Raw genomic sequence first — 24077 nt, forward strand, 5'->3', positions numbered from 1 at the left:
TTTTTTCTCCTCTTCTCCCATCACCTTGATCCAATTCTAGGATGTTTCAGTATAAAAATGGCTCCATTTCATTGTTGCCCTTATACTGGGCCATACCCGCTTAGTGGTCTGAACTGAAAACCTAGTGTATTTACCAGGTCTGCCTTCTCAGCAGGCCCTCAACTCTTAACTTTTTTTGGTCTCCTCTACACTGTGAGGCCACTGAAATCTCTGCCTAGTTCTTTTTCGGCTTGGCTACTAGGCCTCTTGCTACTTATAGCTTAGGCTTTGGCAACTGTCTTAGGCAGAAACACTGTGAAGAACGTTCAGCTCATTTCATTGCTTTTTCCTTCTCTCCAGCATGTTGGCCGCTCTAGTCCTGAGGACCTCGGTAGCTTTTTCATTCCTTTTAAAAGCCGGGATTCCCCGCCCCACCCCCCGATTTGTTTGTATTTTATTCAGCTTTTATCATTATTTTTGGGAGGAGGTTGTTTTGATACATGGTACTGTATCTTAGCCAGAGTTTGTGTAAAGGTATCCTCTTTAATCTTTCTCACCTTTCATGTTTTCATCTGGTGAAGAATAACTAGAAGTTTTAAATGAGACAACTTGACTAAAGAATTTGGTACAGTGTATGTGTTTATGGGCTTCATTTCTTTCATGTCAATGAAAAGCAAATTTGAAAAAGTGGGAAATAAATTCCCTAACCTCACTTGCCCTGTGACCCAAAGGCACAGGCTTGTTCACGGAATAAATACCCTCAAATGCTGCTAAATTTATGTAGTAGAAGTATAATCTACCTTTCCTCTTAGCACAAGAAATACTTGAGGAACAAACTAAAACCAGATGTTAATAGAAAAAAAAAAGATGTTAAAACTATTGTATTTATATTTTTTTTTCTGTGGCTTTCAATTTTTGTTGATTGAGGTGTCTTGAAATATATTTTTAGTACCCATAAATGAATCTAAATAGAAAACAGTATCTGTTGAGAACGTGGACTTTTTTGCACTACGGTGTCTGTTGCTTCTATCTCAGAACTCATGTAAACAGTAACATACTACTTTTTAAACTGTGTCTCAGTTTAATCTGTGTCTCAGTCTGAAACGGCAGTGATTTTATTACCTAGTTGAAAGGATTATTTAAAGGATTAAGTACTGTGTATTATTAGTCTGCTTGGGCTGCCATAGCAAAATACATGTCCTTGAATAATGTCATTTTGTTCAATGTTGTTTTGTTATAACGTTGATGTGATGCCATAGGAGCATAACTCTTGTTTGTATGGATGAGCCTATGGTGAAATTGGTATCCTTATGCCTCGTTGTGCTTAAAGATACAGAACCTATCGAGGTTAAGCGAGGATTTATGTACCATAGACTGGGTGGTTTAAAGAACAGAAATTTATTTGTCACAGTTGGGGAGGCTAGGAAGTCCAAGATCAAGGTTTCAGCCAATTTGGTTTCTGGTTTTTTCTTCCAGTCTTGCAGATGGCTGCCTTCTCTCTGTGTCCTCACATGGCCTTTCCTCACTGCATGGGGAGAGAGAGAGACAGAGGGCTGTCCCTTCCTCTTAGAAAGCCACCAATCCTATCAGATGATGGCCCCACTGTCGTGACCTCATTTATCCTCCTCCTTTAGCGCCTCCATCTCCAGATATAGTGACATTGGGGGCTGGGGTTTCAACGTGAGTTTTAGGGAGGCCATAATTCAGTCCATAGCATACTGAAGTACGTAAAAGCACTCCAAATTGGACCTGGCCATAGTAATTCTTTAAGAAATTGTGGTTTTTGTGGTAGAAATGATTTTAAACATTTTTTTTTCCTTTTGTCTTTTCTAGGTGCTGACTTTGGGTTACGTTTTGCAACACTAGGAATGGTAGTTTCTACTTTTCAGGACCTCAAAACTAAGCAGCTAAGGAGAATTCTACATAAATAAAGGGAACTGTCTTCTGTTGGCGTTTCGCAATTTGGAGACTCCTTCGTTTCACCACACACAAGGAGTGTGTACCTAGTGCCATCACTATGAATGTGACCAGTTTGTTTTCCTTCACAAGTCCAGCGGTGAAGAGACTTCTTGGGTGGAAACAGGGCGATGAAGAAGAAAAATGGGCAGAGAAAGCTGTTGATGCTTTGGTGAAAAAACTGAAGAAAAAGAAAGGGGCCATGGAGGAACTGGAGAAAGCCCTGAGCTGCCCGGGGCAGCCCAGTAACTGTGTCACCATTCCCCGCTCTCTGGATGGCAGGCTGCAAGTTTCCCACCGGAAGGGACTGCCTCATGTCATTTACTGCCGCGTGTGGCGCTGGCCCGACCTGCAGAGCCACCATGAACTAAAACCACTGGAATGCTGCGAGTTTCCTTTTGGTTCCAAGCAAAAGGAGGTGTGCATCAATCCCTACCACTATAAGCGAGTAGAAAGCCCTGGTAAGTGAGCCCTTGTGATTGACGGCATTTAGCTGATTTGTGTCGTTTAAAATAACACAATAATTCCTCTTCCTGCTTTCAGTTGAGACTTTTAAATCTCAGGGAAAATATATATATTTGTCAGCCCTCGAATGTGTCATGCATCCTAACAACTTAGTCCTCCCTGGTTAACTGCATTTCCTAGGAGCAGGGGATACAATTGTCATCGTGGTACTCGTACTTGGAACTTTTAGTTAATTGTTTTCTTTCTAAATTAATTTTTCATGTTTCCCATTGGTTCTGTGCATTTCTCTAGACAAATTTAGCTATGATTTTAATACAAGGGAAGACAATTAGGAAAGTCAAGAAGCATGTTGTCGCCATCTAGGAACTTGAGGGATATACATCTTGAGGGCAGTTGCCAGGGATTTGTACCACGGTATCCTTGAGAATAGCACCTTTTATCATCTTTGGTGGAATTTTGCTGTGACATACTCACTGTGGAGGACATAAAGGAATTATGTTCTTCTGTGGAATCCTTTGTTGCTGTTACTTTATACGATATTAGCAGTTTTTCCATGTACTCGTATGACCTTTGGGGGGAGGGCGGGTAGGGCAAAGGATATACTACTTGAAAATTTGTACGGGTTAACTCTCAAATCAGAATCCACATTCTAGAACATTTGCATCAATTGGAAAGTGATTAGGCAATCTTAACCACTTAAATATCTCATCTTCAGATTGGAACCAGTTTTGCTGATGGATTAGTCATTCATAACTAGTGGTTACCATAGCTAGTGGTTACAGCCTCCAAATGAGGCTGTGCGTTGGTTGGAATCCCATGGCTCCCCTCCCAGAAATTCTGATTCTGGCATAGCCTGGTGATCCATATTTAACAAGTACTTCAGGTGATGCTGATGTAGCTATTGTATTGGTATTTGTTAGATCATGGAATAACATGGTTCTTAAATAAAAGGCATTCTGGTTTTTTTTAATGGAATATTTAAGACACGCAAAAAAAGTTTAAAGACTAGGAAATAATCCAATCATGTCTTCATAACCACCACCCAGTTTTAAGGAATAAAAGATTACAAATAAAACATAAACTCCAGTTTATGCCTCTATGATCCTGTTCCCTTCAGTAACTAGTATTTCGAATTACTTGACGGTTGAATTTGATGTTTATCGTTCCATGCATACTCTTACACTGTTAGTACATATGTATGAATTCACAGCAGTATCTAATATTATTTTGTATATTTAAAAGTATTATATAATGATATTGGAGGATCTTTCTACAACTTGTTATATTCATTTAACACTATGCTTTTGTGATTTCTCTGTCAGATCCTTTAGGATTACCTTGTCAAGTTCTGTGAAAAATCCTCCAGCAATTTTATTGGAATTTCAGTGATTTCATTTGAGGGCAGATTGACATAGTTACGCTCTTGAGCATAATATTTGTCTAAATTTATTTAGGTCTTTTTCTTTCATTTTCCTCCATAAAGTTCTTGTACATCTTTTCTTCGATTTATTTATAGATAACTGTTTGCGTTTTATTGTGTCCTTTTTAAAGTTACATTTTGTTACACTTGCTCTTGCTGGGACTGCACTTGCTTTTTTCCAACAACTTTACTGAATTCCTCTTATTCTAATATAGACATTCTTACTGCTCATTATATACCTGCTGTGATGTTAATTTTTTTTAAAATTCAACACAGAGATACATGGTCTTCTTTTATCTAAACACTGAAATGGAGTTAAGAGTTTTGGAGAGTAAAAAGTAGTGAATAAGTAATATACTTATGTGCCAGGTAACGGTGTTTCGGTCAACAGCTGACCAGATAAACGTCAGGGGTCCCATTAGATTATCATGGAGCTGAACAATTCCTGTCACTTCATGTAGTGAGGCCTACGCTATCATACATCGTAACGCAATGTGTCCCTCGCGTGTTTGTGGTGGTGCTGCTGCAAACAAGCCCACTGCACGGCTAGTCGTGTAAAAGTACAGCACATACAATCATGTACAGCACATAATATTTGATAATGATAAAAAAGACTGTTACTGGTTTATGCATTTACTGTACTACACTTTCTATCCTTATTTTAAGAGTGAACTCTTTCTACTTTGCCCTGTTAATCAGCAGCAGCCTCATATGTCTCACGTTTGCCGAGTCTCTTGATTGCGTCCTTGTCTCTTGTGCTTGATTTACTCTTGTGTTGTTTTGTTCATCATGGCCCCTACATGTACAGAATCCACTGCTAGTGTTGCCAGTAAGAGGCCACATCGAATGGTTGACCTGAAAATGAAATGAAAAGTGATGAAGGACTGTGAAGGTGGAAAATCAGTGATAGTTTGTGCTTTCCGTCCAGGGAGGCACGTCCCATCCCACCATGGCTACAATCTTGAAGAACTAGAACAAAGTGACAGAAGCTGTTAGAGGAGCTCTTCATTAAAGGCAGTGAGACTAACAAAATTTCGAGAAGGGCCTATGTCAGACATGGAGAGGCTTCCAGTGACCTGGATGGAAGACCAGACACAGAAGCGTCTGTCTGTCAGCACCGGGAAGATCATGGCCAAAGCGAAGAGTGTGTTTGCGATGTTGAAAGAAGAGGCTGGACCTGACTATGATGCTGAATTTACTGTGAGTGCTGATGCGAAGGCAGCTGAAGAATTTTGGGAAACTCTAGATAAGCTGATAACGGGGGAAAATTACTTGCCAGAGAAATATTCAATATGGATGAATCTCCCTATTCTGGAAATGGATGCCTGAAAGGACTTTCGTGTGTAAGGAGGCCAAATCCACGCCAGGTTTCACGGCCGTTAAGGACAGGATAACAGTCATGCTTGGGGGCCATGTTGCAGGCTACAAATTAAAACCCTTTGTGATCTGGCAGTGAGAACCCAGGGCCTTCAAGCATACCAGTAAGCACACGCCTCCAGGGTCCTACAGGCGCGTAGAAGGCGTGGATGACCCAGCTCCTTCCAGGAGCCCTCCTCATTGCTATGCCAGAGAAATGGAGAAGTGCTGTTTGGAGAATAATGTGCCTTTCAAGATTTCACTTCTTGTTGCTAATACTCCCGGACCTTTTCTTGGGGATCTTCATCCCAATATCAAAGTGGTCTTTGTCCCTGCAGACACCACCTCTTTGATCCCACCAATGGATCAAGGAGTTGTACCAGCTTTTAAGGCCTCCTGCCTGAGGAGGACCTTTGCCCAGGCTATTGCTGCTGCTGAGGAGACGCTGATGCAGTTTTGGAAAGATCACTACAGCTGTGATGTTCAAGGTTTTGCATTAAAAACCTTGCTTGAGCTTGGGGTGGTGTCATCACCAAGGAGTGTGTGAATGGCACCTGGAAGAAGACACTATTGCTCCTGGAGGGGGTTCTTGAGGAACTGACCAAGGAGTCGTCGTGGGAACTGGAACAGGAACGCATAGCTGACGAAGGGGCAAGAGAAAAGGAAACTGCAGGAGAAGAAAAGAAGAACCCCCAAAAAAATTCACAGGGCAGGATTTAGCAGAAACATTTGCAGACCTCAACAATCTCCTTAAAAAGTTTCAAAACATGGGCCCCAACATTGAAAGGTTTTCATTCATACAGGGGAATGTTCATGGTGCATTATCTGCTTACAAGAAAATCTGTGATGAAAAAAGAAACAAACCAGGCAAACCACTATGGACATATTTCTGAAAAGGGTGACACCTCCTGGAAAAGAGCCTCAGGCAGGTCTTCCAGAAGAAGGCCTTTGTCACAGAAGACAGCCAGCTCCCTGTGTGTTCTTGCCCCTGAACACCTTCTAGTGGGACAAGACGTGGAGGCGGAGACAGTGATGCTGATGGTGACCCCGTGGAGGTCTGGGCTCGTGTGTGTCTGTGTCTTAATTTTTAAAAACAAAGTTTAAAACGTAAAAAAAAAAAAAATTAAAAACAGAAAAAAGCTTATAGGATAAAGATATAAAGAAAAAATATTTTTGTACAGCTATACAATGTTTGTGTTCTAAGCTAAATGTTGTTACAAGAGTTGAAAAATTAAAAACATTAAAAGTTTATAAAATAGTTACAGTAAGCTATGAAGAAAGAAAAAATATTTTCATAAATTTAGTGTAGCCTAAGGGTACAGTGTTTATGAAGCTACAGCAGTGTGCAGTCACGTCCGAGGCCTTCTCATTCACTCCCCACTCACTCACTGGCTCACCCAGAGCAGCATCCAGCCCTGCAAGCCGTTCACGGTAAATGCCCGGTACAGGTGGACCATTCTTGATCTTTTATACTGTTTTTTTACTGGACCTTTTCTGTGTTTAGATGTGTTTAGATGCACAGATACTTAAAACTGTGTTATAGTTGCTTACACTGTTCTTTACAGTAATGTGCTGTACAGGCATGCAGCCTAGGAGCAGAAGGCCAGACCATATGGCCGGGGGTGCAGTAGGCTGTACCTTTCTAGGTCTGTGTACGCGCTGTCTATGAGGTTCACACAACGACAAAATCGCCTAACGATGCCTTTCCCAGAATGCATCCCTGTCGTTGAGGCATGATTGTAGATGCAAACAAGATTATGCGGGTACATGATCTTAAGAATTTCTTTTTCTGCAAATGCATGGACAGTTTCAGAAAAGAGAAAGTGTGTGCAGCTTCTGAAGGCTATGACCCTGCTGGTGATGTAACAGGTGACTATTTACTTCGATTTTTAGTAGCCTTTAGAATCAAGGCTACTTATTAGTGGTTGGGTTAAATGCAGGTTTTCTTTTTCTTCACCAAAGGAAATGCTGCCAGTGGTGAAGTAAGCCATCTGACTGTGGTACTGAGAAGACCATTCAGTTGCTGTCTGCTGCCGTTAAAATGCCTTCATGGACACTTCCTGTCATTTGGGCTTTTTTTTATGTTTTATCTTCTGTACTTTGAACTTAATCAACTTGAAAGGCCATCTTAAACCTGAGCTTGAAATTCTGAGATTTCAATTTTGATGTTTAACATCCTGGAGTTATCCTCTAGGTGCTTTCATTTTCAGTATCACAGCTCCTGGCTGTTTAAAAATAAAATACACCTAAAATCCTCTTCACCGATGACTGAATGAAGTTTCTGACTCTGGCTGCCTCAGTCACCGTGTAATTCATCACTTGGTAAATTTTACCTTAAGAAGAGAGTCTTAAAATTATAGAAATGGAGAACGAATGGGTGGTTGCCAGGGGTTGAGGAGGTGGAGAGGGGCAGAAAGGGAGTGGGTGTGGCTATAAAAGGGGGACATGAGGGATCCTGGGGTTGAGGGAAATTGTCCACGTCTTGACTGTAATCAGTGTCAGTACTCTGATTGTCATGTTGTTCAGTAGTTTTGCAAGATGTTACCTTTGGAAGAAATTGGGTAAAGGGCAGGCAAGATTTCTCTGTATTATTTCTTATGCATAGCTGCACGTATATCTGCAATTACATCAATTTAAAAAATAGTGATTCAGGAAAAAAGTAGCTCACGACTAGTTCAGCTCACGACTCCAGCAGTCTCGCTAGTGCTTTTCCTCAAGACAGCCCTGTACGTGGATATGCAACAAAGGTGCTCTGTGTGTACTTCCTATTTGTCACGTAGAATATTAAAAAGACATACTCAAGGATCAAGGTTTACTAAAATTAATATTTTTAAAAAGCAAAAGAAATTTTAAAATGTGTTTATAGTGTGAATGTTTTTATTTGAACCAGTGGTGACAGAAATGTCTATCTAATTCAAGTTTGGGTTTTTTGTTGGTTTTTTTTTTGTTTTTTTTTTTAAGTCTTGTGTTAGCGTATCCATTCAAAGGGAAGGGACAGGGGAGAAATATCGACCTTTACGTTTATCTGAGTGCTGGATTCTAGGAGTCTGATAACTGAAGTTACAATCCACATGTCAAGATATGGTCATTACAAGTGTTTTGAAAATTTGGGATTAAATAGCAACAATCTTAACTATAAAAATCAAAATAAAACATGATGACCTGTGTATTAGGGTTCTCTAGAGAAACTGAACCGATAGATAGGTAGGTAGGCAGATAGATGACAGGAGATTTATTATAGGAATTGGCTCATGTGCATATGGAGGCTGAGATGTCTCATAATCTGCTGTCTGCAAGCAGGAGACCCAGGAAAGCGCTGGTGTAAGTCCCGGTTCAAAGACCTGAGAACCAGGAGCACTGATGTCTGAGGGCAGAAGATGGATGTCCCAGCTCAAGCAAAACAGCACATTTGCCTTCCTCTACCGTTTTCTTCTATTCAGGTGCTCAGCAGATCGGATGATGCCTACCTGTATTAATGGGGGCCACCTGTGTACTCAGTCCAGTGATTCAAATGCCAGTCTCCTCCAAAGACACACAGACACAGCCAGAAATAATGTGTTACCAGCTCTCTGGGCATCCCTCAGCCCAGTCACGTTGACACATATAATTAACCATCACATACTGTGTTCATCTACGTCTGAATTTCTCTTCAAGCATTTATGGTGCATATATTAGGTTGGTGCAAAAGTCATTGCAGTTTAAATGGTTGAACATAATTGTGAAAACCGCAGTTACTTTTGCACCGAACTAATGCAGCTCCTCAGGAACTGAGTCCGCCCAGGAAAGACTGGTATGTAATGAATTACAGCACAGTGTGCTAAACTGAATAATAGAAGTGTGCTCAGGGCATGCAGCTAGCTAACTCCTATAAGCTTGAGAGGGGCCACAAAAAAAGCTCACTCAACCCTAACACATCTGGATATTCTGTTCCAGTCTATGTGGTGGTACAGATACATATGGGTATTTCATTGTACAGAGGATTTAAATTAGTTTATAAGAAGACATACAGCAAAGTAGAAATCGTTACAAATAAAGTAGACCGGAGAAACAAATTAAAATAGAAGGTCAAGACTTAGGACAATTAGCACATATGTGTTCCGTAAGAGTTACTGTGGTACAGACATACTGCTGTGTATAGTTAAACCACGTTTCTAGCCCTAGTCAGGATGGTTCTCTAGTACCTTGTGGTGTGGGGGAGCCATACGTGTACCACTGATATGAAGGAAGAATGCTTTAAAAGCTGTGAGAGGTGCAGATCTAGGCACGTGTGCCTCGCGAGTGAGTGGATGCTGGGGAAAGCCCCCGAGTCAGTTTGCAGAGGCGTCCTCGGGAGCCACCCCTGGGGCAAGGAGTGTCCCGGCCTGTGCAGCCACGCTCCCGTCTGCTCAGGAAGTCCTTCTGCCACTCATGTGGAAGCTCTATTCTGAACAGAAGCATTTGGTCACTATCTGCTTCTGTTCAAGCTCCACACATAGCCAAGTGGACGTGGAGATGGTGAACTTTCCTCCAAGAGACTGTTTCCATTGGCATGTGGCTTGTGTTTGGTAATTTCACTGTTGTCATCTACCGTGTTACTAGAACAGAGGAAGTAATATAGTCACAAGTAGGATTTTATACCCAGATCTCTCAGTGGATTCCGTATTCTTAAATCCAAGGCAAAATGTAGTTTATTATTCTGATTTTTTTTTTTCCTGAGCAACTGTTTCTAATGCATTATTTGGGGCATTGGTTTTGTGTTACTTATTAATCAAACAACATATGGAAAGTTTTAGCAGTTACTGTACGTGATTTTTATATAAATTATATACTTTGAAGCAGGCAACTAGACAATTATGTGATTTGTTTTGGGGTGGATTTTTTCTGTTGCCAAATCTGCTCCAATTTGAAATTATGAGATTGTATGTTACAGATGATAGAAATATCTTTTTCTCATACTTTTGCTTTCCTGACCATTAGCTCCATTCATTTTCCACGTGTGCAACATTAGGTGGGCGAGAGAAAACATTTTCAGAACTTTCTGATTTACTTAAAATCCAATGCTCTTTGATCCAACACGGCTAGTTTATAAGGCAAAGAAACACTAGCCAGCTAGTGTTAGAAACAACACAGGAAAACATGGCTGAGGAAAAGGAACAATTTCGAAAACTACAGGAAAAAAATGTTTGTTATAATAAATGAAAGAACTGATATATATATATATATATATATATATATATATATATATATATATATACTGATTGCAATTCTGTGAAAATAAGGAAAAACCTGTAATACTTCTGGGACTAGCTTTGGGTGAAATAATATTGAGACCTGTGAGTTACACTTTTTGGCTTATTTTGCCCACCTGTGGCTCATCCTCAGACAGTCATTATTTTTGTAGGTTTGGGAGTGTTTTGTGTGGTTGGGGTGGAGGAGTGACAGGTGACTCGCCTCATGCTGGGAGTACCTTATGCTCTTGATGGAGACTCGCAAAAGTGAGAGACGTGGAAGGCAAGGTGGGTTTACGTAATCTCAGGCTGATTATCTCAGTTTTACTTTCAGCCTCCTTAGTACTAGATATTAAAAGGCTCAAAGAAAAGACTGGAGATTTCTTCCCCACAAATGTATGTCCCACCCCTTTGTCTTTTTCCACTTTGAAATACAAATGTTCTCTTGAAAGACTCAGCATCATACCTAATAATATGAATTAGCCAAATCATCAGATCTCTGCCACGATACTTGGAAAAATGAGATTTGTTTGGGGAGGAGATAGGGAAGCAAAAAGAATATTTAAAAAGGAAAATTCGGGGACTTTGGGCAGCTGTGGGTCCCATGAACACTGTGCTAACCATCTCAGAGGACCTAAAGCATGGGAGAACTGAAAAACCCCAATTTTGTTACTTTGCCACGTTGGCTGGGGATGAGTGCAGTTCTTAGACACTGCTTTTAGGACTAGTTTTAAAAGCTGCAGACTTCTGTTTCCCCCGCGTCTAGTCTGCTCTGGGCTTCCACTATGTCAACAGAGTTCTTCCCCACGTGCGGGAGATGGAGAGAGAAACTGAACTGGCCGCTTACCCATTCCACTTTTATCAGTGCCCTCAGCAAGGTTTCTCCGTGCCTGTGACCTTTAGCACTGAAGTCTGCTTGTGCTGCTGTATTGCAGACGTGCTCTTCATACAACTGCGAGGAGTGACCTGGGTTATGTAACCAGGAGTAACTGGAACTTCCCTGATAAAAGATCGAGAGTCTGGAAACATGGGCTACACGTAAATGAAACGATTTAGGTCAACAAGGGACTGTTTGGCATATTTTTCCCCCAGTTGTTTGAATTGTCATTTTTATTCCCTGGAATCGTAGCAGACCTTATAATGAAAGATGAGGTTTACGTTCTACTACATCACCACCTCACTTCTAAACCACCTCTCCACGAGACGCTGCTGTTCTTAGCTCTTCACTCTTTCACAGGAAAAAGCCATTTCTAAGTAGTTACCTGGCTTACGTAGTCACGTCACTGTCACCTGACCACCTGCCTGCTTGGCTGTCTGGGGTCTTCAGTCACAATAAGGCAAAAGGAGAGCCTCTAATTTTTATGTGAGATTTGGGCACTTCCTGTAAACTAAAAGTAAACATATATATGACAACAGAGTAGAATTGCCTGGTATGTTTTCTCCTTTATGTTTCCCTTTAATGTCCCTCTGTTGTACCTGGCTGGCTCTGTAGCAGATTCAGCAGTATTTTTTTTTCTGACAGTATTGTTCTCTGAGCATCTAAAAAGTTTATCCAGGGTATGGTAGTGCACTGGACAGGTGTTTAGGTAAGATCAAGTTGGGAACAGTTCTGGGTAAATGCTTTTGGGACAGGTAACCTGCAGCTTTTAAATAAGAACAACAGCTAATTTTAAAATGAGTTGTTTTTTAAAAAAGAAAGCTGATAGGAGCATGTCTTAAGGACACGGGGCAGCCCGAAGAGGCTGCCCCTGGCTAAATTAGACAGATTGATCAACAAAATAATTAAGGACAGAAATGAATTATAATACAAAACCACTGGGGGATAAAAACAGGAATCCATGCTGAGAATGAATTGGGGAGTTGGGTGGGGCTCTGGCTCCCAGTAGAATGCCGGTTGCTGACTGATAAATGTGGATTTTTCTTTTATTCAGGACAAATAAGATAATTTAACGGAGATACATATTTCCCTTTAGCTGTAAGGTGAAAATATGGTCAGGGAGAATGTTGGGTCACAAGACCTGGACTAAAATTTTGGCCCTTGATGTCTTTGACCTTGGGCGAGTTACTTGTCTTCTTTGAACTAGTGTTGGCTAACCTGTGACATGGGGAGTGAACATACCTACTGTCCAGGGTTGTGGCAAGGATTCAGATAAATAATGCATGTGAAAAGACTATGCATTCCTGAAACATAATGTGGCCACAATAGTGAAATAAGCAATGCAACTTTTGTGCACATCTTCTTTAGACTATAACGTTAAATAAGTTTTCACTAAACGAATCTTCAGAAAACGGAGGATAATAGTTGCAACAATAATAGTAATGATAAAAATTAAAATAGCAACTTTTTATGCCTACTGTGTGCCTGGCACTGTGTTTATCGCTTTCCATGTTTTCTCATTTAATCCCGACCACAAGTGTGAGAAGTAGAGGTACCGGCAGGGCCACTAGATGTAACTGAGTAAGCTGTCACAACTTGTAACTAACTGGAGAGCCAGAATTCAAATAGAAGTCTAACTCCCAAATCCAATCTAAATCCAGAATCCACCAAACTGTGCTGCTTCCCAAAGCAGTGTTTTCTCCCTTTAATCAGTTTTTCTCTTTCACAAAAGGGAAAGGTATGCAGACTTTTTAGTACTGTGTTTCCCTGAAAATAAGACCTAACCAGACAATCAGCTCTAATGTGTCTTTTGGAGCAAAAATTAACATAAGACCTTGTATTATATTATATTGTATTGTATTGTATTATATTATATAAGACCTGGTCTTATGTTATAGTAAAATAAGACCGGGTCTTATATTAATTTTTGCTCCAAAAGACGCATTAGAGCTGATTGTCTGGCTAGGTCTTATTTTCGGGGAAACACGGTAGTAGCACATGTATGTGACCTGAAATGCACGAATTTGGGTTGATGATGATAAATTGAGAAAGTCCACACCTGTGCTTCAAGTGTTTATGGAGACTTTATTTCCCATTGGTCAGTCTTCATCATTGACAGCTAGTGTCTGTTTCATAGATTAGTGTCTGTTTAATACATTACACGAATCAAATTTGAACTCAGAATGAGGACTAATTACATTCAACTTCAACTACAAATCAAGCCGCACTGCCAAGCGTGACACCTGGGGAAGTGTCGATTCCATACGAGACGTGTCTAACATGATTAGGCCTGCCGGCTGCGTTAGTGTAATAGTAACTGCCCTCCCTGAGCGCTCACCGTGGCCCAGGACCTTGTCAGAAGTAACCTGTGCAGCCCTGAGAGACACACCAAGGACAGGTGAGAGTCTAGATTCCAGACAGAGCCAGACCGCCTGGGTTGGACGCCTGCCTCCTCTAGTTACACACTCACAGGCAAGCCACTTCATGTCTGCACCTCAATATCCAGTTTTATAAAATGGAGGTAATAACAGTGCGTAGGTCAGAGTTAGGATAAAATGACTTGATGTTTGGGACAGCGCTTGGCATGTATAAGAACTATATAAATGTTAAGTAAGAAGAAAATCGGAGAGAAGTACTGTTATTTCCGTTTTACTAGTAAGAAGTGAATTTTAAAGAATAAATTGCTAACTGAAAAAAAATAATAATGATAAATTGCCCCCATTAATTGGCTAGGAAATAATTGTGCAGGGCTGCCAATTTCCCAAGTCTAAAACTAAAACCCCTTTACCTGTTGTTATGCATCACGTGTGTCTTTTGAAGTTTTCCCTGATATTTTTAGCTTGCACTCTGAAGTTCTCTACCACTAACAAGCTATGAAGTCTCTAATAAACATAGCACCTTCCTTCTATGGTAGTTAAGCAAATAAATAATTGGGCAAAGGAAAGGAAACTGGGGTAAGGATGGGGGAGAAGATACAGGGAGGGAGCCAGGGTTTGAGCGCCTACCATGTGCCCGCGTGCTCAGTCTTCACAGAGCTGTTGGGAACTTATTTTATCATCCCTACGTGGAAACACAGGCAAGAACGTGTGCTGCCTAAATTATACAGCTAGGATCCTGTGCTATCGTGATCCAAACAAAACCCGTGGTTTTTACATGATACCATGTTGCCTGGCCAAAAAATTGGACACTTTGTGAATTTTCTTGTCAACTTAGTGTAATACCATGTTGGTCTTTTCTGTATCACCCTAATTTTAATCTGTAGTCCTGAGAATCAGGACTGACACTGTATAGGATTTTAGAGGTGAGAGGGATGATCGCTAGAAATTTGACTTAAGATGAGAAAATTAAAGTTTAAATTCCACAGGTAGTTAGAGATCTATAGAGCAAGACACCTAGTGCTTATGTTACCAGTGAATACAGCACCACCACCACCACCACCAGCAGCACCCCCGTCTTTCTTCACTCAGGCTGTTTTCAGCCAAACGCTAGGAGGTTCTGAGTTACCATGTCTGGGATGAGGTACAAGGATCTGCCTTTTTATACAAGTATCTTGCTAATTTAGTTACAGCAAGTCTGAGGACTATACTTTGAGAAAGGCTGTTCTGTATTAATCAGCTTAAATAAAAAGTCCAGGAATTAGTCATATGGTTCACAAATACACATTAATTGAAAAACAAACAAAAAAACACAAAACACAAAACATTGAGGACCTACTGTGTGCCAGACACTGGATGATTCACAAGAAGGAAAACCCTGTTCTACTCTCAAGGGGCTTATGGTCTGGGTGAGATAAAGTCAAATTAGCAATGAAATGTTACAGATGCTGTGATGGAAGTCTGTTTAGGCCACAGTGGGGCGAAAAGCAAAGAGGAATTCATTTCTACTGGGAGTGGGTAGAAGGACCATAAGGGAGACAACATTAGAACTGGATTTGGAAATATGGCCGAGTGAGTGAAGGGTACAGAAGTGTGAAACTAGCAGGTAGAAACTGCAAGAGGGCTGGGTGAAGAGTAGGGTGAGAGGACAGTCACCTCCAATGCTAACCTGGAGCTGGAGGCTGGACTAGGTCCTGGCGTCTTTGAGGGTGTACTCTGGAGATATATATACACACACACACACACACACACACACACACACATATGTATGTATACACATATGTGTGTGTATATATGTATGTATATGTGTGTGTGTGTGTGTGTGTGTATGTATGTATATATGTATATTTTCATTGAACCTCGGTGAAAGGTTCTGAGGATGTTTTCTTCAGTGTAGTTTCCCTGCCGTATCCCGAGGTAGGAATTCAATTTCCTAAATGCATATACTGTTAACTTTCAAGTGATCTTCCCCTCTCCCCCACTTTCTGCCTGAAATGTTTCTGTTTAGAAGGTCACTGGATGCGCACTGTATCTAGGACCGTGTATCTGGTATCGATATTCCACTGGGCACAGCTGCTTTGGCAGCGTGGCTGTCCCTCCCCTTCAGCCTGTCCTTAAAAGTGAGAATTACTGCAGCTGGACCTGCTCTCAGACCATTCCTGATTATCCCTGACCACTGTCCATGTCTGAGGTGACCTCAGTGACGTGTCCTAAGGTGCAGACTGGCCCTGAACTTTGTACACTGTGAAGCTCCAGACATACATAAAGCAGCACTGTCATCAGTCAGAACCCTTGACAGCTGAGAGCAGTAAGGCCCATTGGAGTTCAAGTCCCTTGCTTTTTTGCAGGAGGGAATTGACACCCTGCGAAGTTAAGTGATTTGATCGAAGGCAAAGCCAGAGCCGGCAATGGGGGTCTTGACTCCTTACCTAAATGCCTTTTCCGAGGCTTTAGAACTAAAAAGCATTTCTGTACCTCTGGGTAGGTAGCACATAGCTAGTTTCCATTATGTCTGTGTGGACAAACATGGGCCTGGCAACTTTGCTATCAGAACTTGTTTGTTGAAAACAAAAGAGGTTGTCTACGAACATTTTGGGGGTTCCAGCCCAGGTGGGATCTTGTCAGCCTTCATCCGTTTGTAGACAACTTTACCACTGACAACGTGGTGATAGAATTTCAAACAGTTTTTCCATATCTTGAAAAAGCTCACCAGTCTGGAGGGTGTACAGGAATGCTTCCCGGAGCTCAGCCCCTCTTTCCAATTTTAGCTGTTTCTTTCTCATTCCTTTTCCTTGTGCCTTGGCAACGCTGTAAAGCCGAGTCCAGTAGCAGAATCACAAATGTCTCTTGAAACTTGCTTCCTGAAACAAAAATGTCTCCTGAAACTTTCTTAGTTTGGTTTCCCTGCTGACTAGAAAAGGGATTTTATTTATTTATTAACTGAAAGAGATACTTTGAAAAGCAGAGGTGCATCGTTGAGAAAAGGCAGAAATTTGACTGTTTTTCCTCCTGAGAAGTCAGGGAAAGAAGGGAAGAACACTTCCTTTTTTTAAAGGAATATAGCACTTAGAGATTTTCAAGTGGGTGGCGGGGAGGGGTGGTGAAATCACGCAAGAGGAGCCTTTTTTTCTCCCTCCAGGATACATCTGAAGAGGTGATGGGAAACTACTTTCGGGCTTTTTACCTGCGTTGGGAATGACATAACAGTCTGAGTTTTAAATGATTCAAATCTAAGAGAAATGTGGGGGTATAAAGAAAGTGTTTTCATGTTGGCCTCCTCTTTCAAAGGAGATTCTTGTAATTCAGATTAAGCAGTAAGATCAGCCCTTAAAGGGAAGCCGCAGACTTCAGCCCTTCTCTCATGTTGCCAAGAGGGAGTAACCTTATTCAGTGCACTGAAGAAAACAGTCCCCCAGGGCAGTCAGGGCTCCCATATTTATTCCCATCAAATAGAAACAGCCTGAAACAGGGAAAGGAGATTCAGAGGAAGACATTCTTCACCCTCTCTTCCTTTCTATTTCTGACCTGAGTCAGGCCTAGAGTTTGCAAATCCTAATTCTTCATAGTTATTATATTATTGACTGTTTCTTGTGCTGTGCTGTGCCAGGCCCGTGCCCATGGTTTGTCGGCATAGGCATAATGGACAATACCTAGCTGCTACCCACTGGTACAGAAATCCAATTCTTTCAGCCGCTCACCCAAGAAATAAGAATCGCACATACGTAGGTGTGTTTAAACATGGATAATTATTCTGGGTGTTTATTCTTTCCTCGTCCACCAATAGAAAACAGATATCATTGTCATTCCTTACCTGAAATATTGGTGAAGTGGAAGGAAGAACAGTGCGAGGTAGCGAGAAATCTTGTAGAGCACGTCAGCGTTGTCCCTTAGGTTCCCACACGGGTGAGAGATGCCCGGGCCTCGTTAGTGTAGCACAACTTGTGTGTGTAAGCTCAGCTGGCCTAACTAGCTTCTGTGTGTCTCTTCTCTTCCACGTTAACACTTCTCTCTAGGGCTAGCAGCTGTTCAAGACTCTATACCCATCTCTTTCCTCTCCTGAATTTAATTAGTTATTGTTTGTAGTTTGGGTGGTCATGTAATTTATTGCCCAAACCAGGACACTTTTGAGAGTGACCGGGGTCACCTATTAATAATTCCATGAAACAACAGGTATGCATTGGGACTGTCACGGGCAAGCCAGACGTCACAGACGTCCTACTCAGAAGTCATCAAACGATACAAATCAGATTTGATAATGATTCATTTATTACACACCATCAGGAAATTAGGTACTTCTCATAATGGAACTTATTACATTAGACTAAAGTTTTCTTTACATTGAGTGACCATAACTTGCATTTGTCAGAGACATTCTGGAATTTATTTTACACATCCCTCTCTCAAGCCAACTATGTAGAACATAATTGAACATTCCTGGAGACTCGGGCAGACATGAGGCGGTAATCATCGTGCTTGAGGGTGCTCGTTGCCTTGCCAACACTTGATACTCTCGGTGTAAGTAAGTTACCCCCTAACACTCTTATTTGCACAGCGGTCTGATGTGCTCAGTGGTTCCAAGCCTAGAGCAAACATGCGTGGTGGTGGTAGTGGGAATTCTGTAGGACATGGCGGTCACCTCAAATCAACTGGATGAGTGTTTCCTTGCTTCTACATGTATGCTCTTAGTTCTAGAGTCTAATTTTATACCACAACTGTCTCCGTCCTTGCTGTTACCAGCCACGTTTTACTGTCATTTTCTGTGAAATTAGTAACGTGTTAGAATGATGACACTGAGTACATCAGAAACCCACACATTCAAATGAGGGCACCACCCACCCCAGCACAGTGTGCCATACCGAGTCCTCAGTGCCATAGGTAGCACGGCACGCCTCTTGGAGAACCAGTTTTACTTCATTGTAAGTTACTTAAAATATCATTCTTTTACATTTGAGAAGTAAAGAGGAGTAGAATCTAAAACGTGTGTGAATTTGGTAAGATAAAGCAAAATTTGAATGTAATTTCACAATTCCAGTGGAGCTGCTGGGACCCCCAAAGAGTTTACTCTCCTCTGGCACTGATGTTTACTTTGGTGGTAAATGTTGAGAAGAAATACTGGGGAAATATCTTCCAGAAAGATTGTTTATCTTGCTGCTCTGCTTATTAGCATTTTAATGGCCCATACAAAACCTCTTAAGAGTTACCACCACTTTAACATGCGGCTTTCTGCACCTCTTCTTCCCTTTCAGTATCTTTTGTTGGTTTTTGCTGTAAGAGCTGCTGTATCTGTGGTAGTGAACTGGAATTTCTTTCCTGGATGGGGATTCTGAGTTGGGAGATAGCGCATTGTAGAGCCCCCAAAGTAGCACATGGTAGGTCATGGAGATGGTAAAACTAAACTTTTAGTTGGGAATGTTCTGTTGAGAGCTCAGAGTAATTGGTTCCCAAAACTTGAAGATGGGACTGGAAAAGGACTACGTAATAGGAAACTTTAGCCATTTTAAAAAATTGGCAAAGGACAATTTTAATTGCCTTTTCACATTTATTTTTTTAACAGCTGTACTGAGAATAATAGTTGGTATAGAATAAACTGTACATGTTTAAAATGTACATTGTGATTATTTTTGATGTATACCTCTGAAAGTATCACCACAATCATGGCAATGAACATACTCATCACACACACACAGGTTTAATTCCTGCACCTTTGCAATCTCTCCCTCCAGCCCTTAGCCTCATCCGCAGGCAACTACTGATCTGCTTTCTGTCAGCATACATTTGTTTCCATATTCTAGATTTTATGTGCATGAAATCATACCATTTGCACTTTTTTTGTCTGCCTTCTCTCAACATACTATTTTCACCTTCATTCATGTCGTGTGAATCAATACTTCATTCCTTTTTATTGTTGAGTAGTAGTCCGTTGAATGGATATACCATAATTTGTTTATTCATTCACTTGTTGATGGATATTTGGTTTGTTTCCAGTTTTTTGCTACCACAAATAAAATACACACCTCTGTGTACATACATGTTTTCATTTCACTTGAGTAAATATCTATAAATAGAATGGCTGGGTCATATGGTAAGTGTATGTTTAACTTCATAAGAAACTTCCAAAATGTTGTCCAAAGCGGTTGTACAGTTTTATATTATAGCCAGCAATGTACGAGAATTCCTGTTGTCAACACTTGGTACGGTTAACCCTTTTAATTAAAAAAAAAATTACTGTGGTAAAATATGCACATCATCATACTGCATTTCTCTGAAAATAAGACCTAGCCAGATAATCAGCTCTAATGTGTCTTTTGGAGCAAAAATTAATACCTATAAGACCCGGTCTTATTTTACTATGATATAAGACTGGGTATAATATAATACATAATGTAACATAATATATAATATAATACTGGGTCTTATATTAATTTTTGCTCCAAAAGACGCATTAAAGCTGATTGTCCGGCTAGGTCTCATTTCCGGGGAATTACGGTACTTATCATTTTAACCATTTGTAAATGTACAATTCCATTGCATTAAGTACATTCACAGTGTTCTATAACCATTACCACTATCCATGTCCAGAACTTTCTCATCATCCCTCGACAAAACTCTACCTATTAACAACAATTCTTCCTTTTCCTTTTCCCTCAGCCCCTGGTAACCGCTATCCTAACTTTTGTCTCTAAGTTCATCATATAATTAGAATGATAAAATATTTGTTCTTCTGGGTCTTATTTCAGTAAGCAGAATGTTTTTAAGCTCCATCATCTTTAATGAAGCATCTGTTCAAATCTTTTGCCTAATTTTTAACTGGATTTTTTTTTTTTAATGAGTTTTGAGGTTCTTTATTCAGGACAAATTATTTTTTTTCTCAGATGTGATTTAAAAATATTTTCCTGAGTCTATGACTTGAATATGTTATATGTAAGACAATACATCAAAATAAATTAAATATCCTCAGACAAGCTTTTGGGAGGGGGATAATCAGAAATTCAGAAACTTAAGTACAGAAATGGACAAAAATTGAAAGAAAATCTATGAGAGTTGCTGACACTTAAAATAAATTTAAATGACAAAAACACTTACATAAATAAAGAGTAAATTTCAATATGTCAAAGGGAGAATAGATTCATGTTAAAATGTAATAGGGTTCATTGGAGAAAGGCAGGAAAACAACTAAAAGAATAAGTAGGAGATTTAAAAAGACAAAGGTCTAAGAGAAAGCGATTGGAATGAACAACAAAGAAGATCCAACATATGAATAATTCCAGCTCCCAAGTTCCCAGAGACAGCAGAACAGAACGAATGTAAAACTATAATTCAAAGGCAACTTTCCAGAAATTATAGAAAACCTAAATCTACATATTGAAAGGACCTGCCATGTACTTGTAAAATCCACATACAATGATTAACTTGAGACACATCCTAGTAAAACTTAGACTTTGAAGACAAAGAAAAGTCCTTAGGGCAAAAAAAGCACATTACTTGCAAAGGCAAGAAAGTAGGGTGAAATCAGACTTCTCAAAAGCATCATACAGAAATGGGCATTAGTGAAAAAACATTAGAAGTTTAAAGAAATGAAAGGCAAGCCAGATTTATAACAGTGTTACAAGTGGATACTTCCTTAAATACACACACACCCTCACCCCTAAAGTCAGCTTCTTAATGGGGAAACAGTAGAAGCATTCCCACCAAGGTTAAGAAGAAGTCAAGGAAGTTAACTATCTCCACTACCTTTTTAACATTATATTGGCACTGTTAGCCAATCCAATTAGACAGGAGACAACAATTGGAAAGGAAAAATTAAAACTATATCTATTTGTTGGTGATATGGTTGTTTACCTGGAGAACTCTATATAAAACAAATCAATGATAAAACTAACTCAGACAACAAAAGAATTTAGCCAGGTAATCGGATGTAAAAGTAACATAGAAATATCAGTAACCTTCCTGTATATATAAATCATTACCCGTTAGAAGATATAATGGAAGAGAAAACCCCATTTAAAAGAGCAACAGAAAAGACAGAATACTTACGAATACATTTAATAAGAAATGTCTAAACCTATATGCAGTGTTATAGATTGAATTGTGTTCCCTCAAAATTTATTTACCCAAAGCCCTAATCATAAGTTCCTCAGTATGTGACTATTTGGAGATAGGGCCGTGAAAGAAGTTAAAATGAGGCCATTGGAGTGAGCCCTTACCCAGTCTGACTGGTGTCCTTACAAGAAGAAGAGATTGGGACACACAGGAAACACTAGGGAAAGAAGCCATGTGAAGTCACAGTGAGGAAGTGGCCATCTACCAGCCAAGAGGAGAAACCTCAGGACAAACCAACCTGCCTGCACCTTGACCTTGGACTTCCAGCCACTTGAACTTTGAGGAAATAAATTTCTGTTGTTTAAGCCCCTGGTCTGTGGTATTTTGTTATGGTAAGCCCAGCAAAAACACAGACAGTAATGGTGGAACTCTCCTGAAATACACAAAAGTAGACTGGAGCAGATCTTGACTAGGTTCTTGACTAGGACATTTCAACATCATCAAGACATGAATTCTTACTAAGTTAGTGTATAAATATAATGTAATCCCAGTAAAAGTAACAATAATCTTTTCTTTCTGGAGGTAGACAAGGTGATAACTGAAGTTCATATGGAAGAAGATGCATGCAAGCAAAACACTGAAAAGGAAGAACTGGGAAAGCTGACTTAGTCTATCAGATATTAAAACATACTATAAAGCCTCTATAATTAAAACAGAGTGGTACTAGGGCACAGACTGGAATAAAATGGAATGGAATGCCTATAAGTGTATGGAAGTTTATGAGAATGGTGGTACCTTCAATCTCTGAGACAAAGATGGGGTTTTTAATAAATGGTGTTGGGGCAACTGGCTAACCATTTTGAAAAAGATAAAATTAGATCTATTCCTCATACTATAAATAAGCCAACTCCAAATGAATCAGAGATCTAAAAAAAATAAGAAACTTTATGTGCATTCCGACTATGCATGGATGAATGCCTCCTTACAATCTGGGTGTAGGAGAAAGCTTTCTATGAATCAAAATCCATATTCAATAAGAGGAAATACTGATAAATTTGATAACCAAAAAAATAAAAAATAAACTTTTGCATATAAGCAAAGTCAAAGACAGATTGTGATAAAATACTTGTAATGTATAATAAATCATGAGCTAGTATCTCTAATATATATTATTAAATGAAAAAGACCAAAAGTGGTCAAAAGACACAAGCAGACGATTCACAAAAAGATATTAAAATGTCCCCTGAAATACATGAAAAGTTGATTAACTTTCACCATATTAAGAGAAATGTAAATTAAAATTGCACCAAAATACCATTTCTCGCCCATCAGATTGTCCAAAAAAAAAAAAAAAATCAAAAGCTTGACAAAAGATAATCTGTTCTGGAAGCTATGGGGAAAAATTCGCTCTCATACGTTACTGGTGGCAGTGCAAAATGGTACAACCCTAGTACGGAGTACTTGATGATAACAAAATGGTATCTGCATTCACTGTTTCACCCAGTCTTTCCACTTCTAGGAATTTGCCCTGGAGATACACCTATAACAGTACTACAATATATATCCACACAGTTATTCACTGCAGTGTTACATATGATGGTAAAATATTGTAAACTAAATGCCCAGACATGGGAGAATGGTTGAATAAACTGTGGTGCTATTAGCTGTAAAAACAAATGAGGAAGATTGCTATAAATTAAACTGAAGTGAATTCTAGGAGATAGTGAAGCGAAGTGCAGAAGTATGTATAGTAGGCTGCCTTTCTTTTTAGTGACAAAAATGAACTCTGAAAGCATATATTTATGTGCTTGATTTTTTCAAGAAGAAACCCAGGAAGGATACACTAGCAAAAAAGAAATTGATTATCTTCTGAGGAGGTTAAGTGGGGGAACTAAGTAAGAAATTCTAATGTATCCATATCAGATGCTACACACACAATTGGGTGAGTCTTAACAGACATACTGTTGAACCAAAGAAGCTAGACACTAGAGTACATGCGATTACATTTATATGAAGATTTGTGCATTTCAGTATAGATGTGTGATACCTCAATACATTTCTTAAGTTTATTAAAAGATGCCTGTACCTATATCAGCAGTGGCAAAATATGTTAACAATCAGAAGGGAGGAGAAAGGTTATTTTCCTTGTCAAGTTCATCTATAGGATACTGATTTGTTGTCGCTGGTGGCTCACTTCCCAGATTACCTGCAAAAGCTGATGGATCTCACCTGTAACGCACAGTAAGGACAGCACTGTGCCTTAGAGCCAGACCCCTACCCACCACACAGCAGTTGCTGCAGGAGCAACTCAGGGTGCACAAATACAGTGCCTTCTGCACCAGGAAGAGGCGAATTCCAGTTCTAAACCTGTTAGGCAATAGGAGTCACTAAAAACGGGATCC

The 24077-nt window shown here is 40.0% G+C and overlaps 1 protein-coding gene across 3 annotated transcripts in view; it reads left to right on the forward strand.

The window, feature by feature from the left end:
- SMAD1 (SMAD family member 1) overlaps window positions 1–24077 on the forward strand; it is a 69659-nt gene that overhangs the window by 27292 nt on the left and 18290 nt on the right. For all 3 annotated transcript variants that reach the window (XM_033135099.1, XM_033135101.1, XM_033135100.1), the window contains exon 2: window positions 1813–2396. In XM_033135099.1, coding sequence (XP_032990990.1) covers window positions 1997–2396 — 400 coding nt within the window. In that variant the 5' untranslated portion in view covers window positions 1813–1996. The remainder of the gene's footprint in view (window positions 1–1812; window positions 2397–24077) is intronic.

Source organism: Rhinolophus ferrumequinum, chromosome 18 (assembly GCF_004115265.2).
Source record: "Rhinolophus ferrumequinum isolate MPI-CBG mRhiFer1 chromosome 18, mRhiFer1_v1.p, whole genome shotgun sequence".
Lineage (NCBI taxonomy): Eukaryota > Metazoa > Chordata > Mammalia > Chiroptera > Rhinolophidae > Rhinolophus > Rhinolophus ferrumequinum.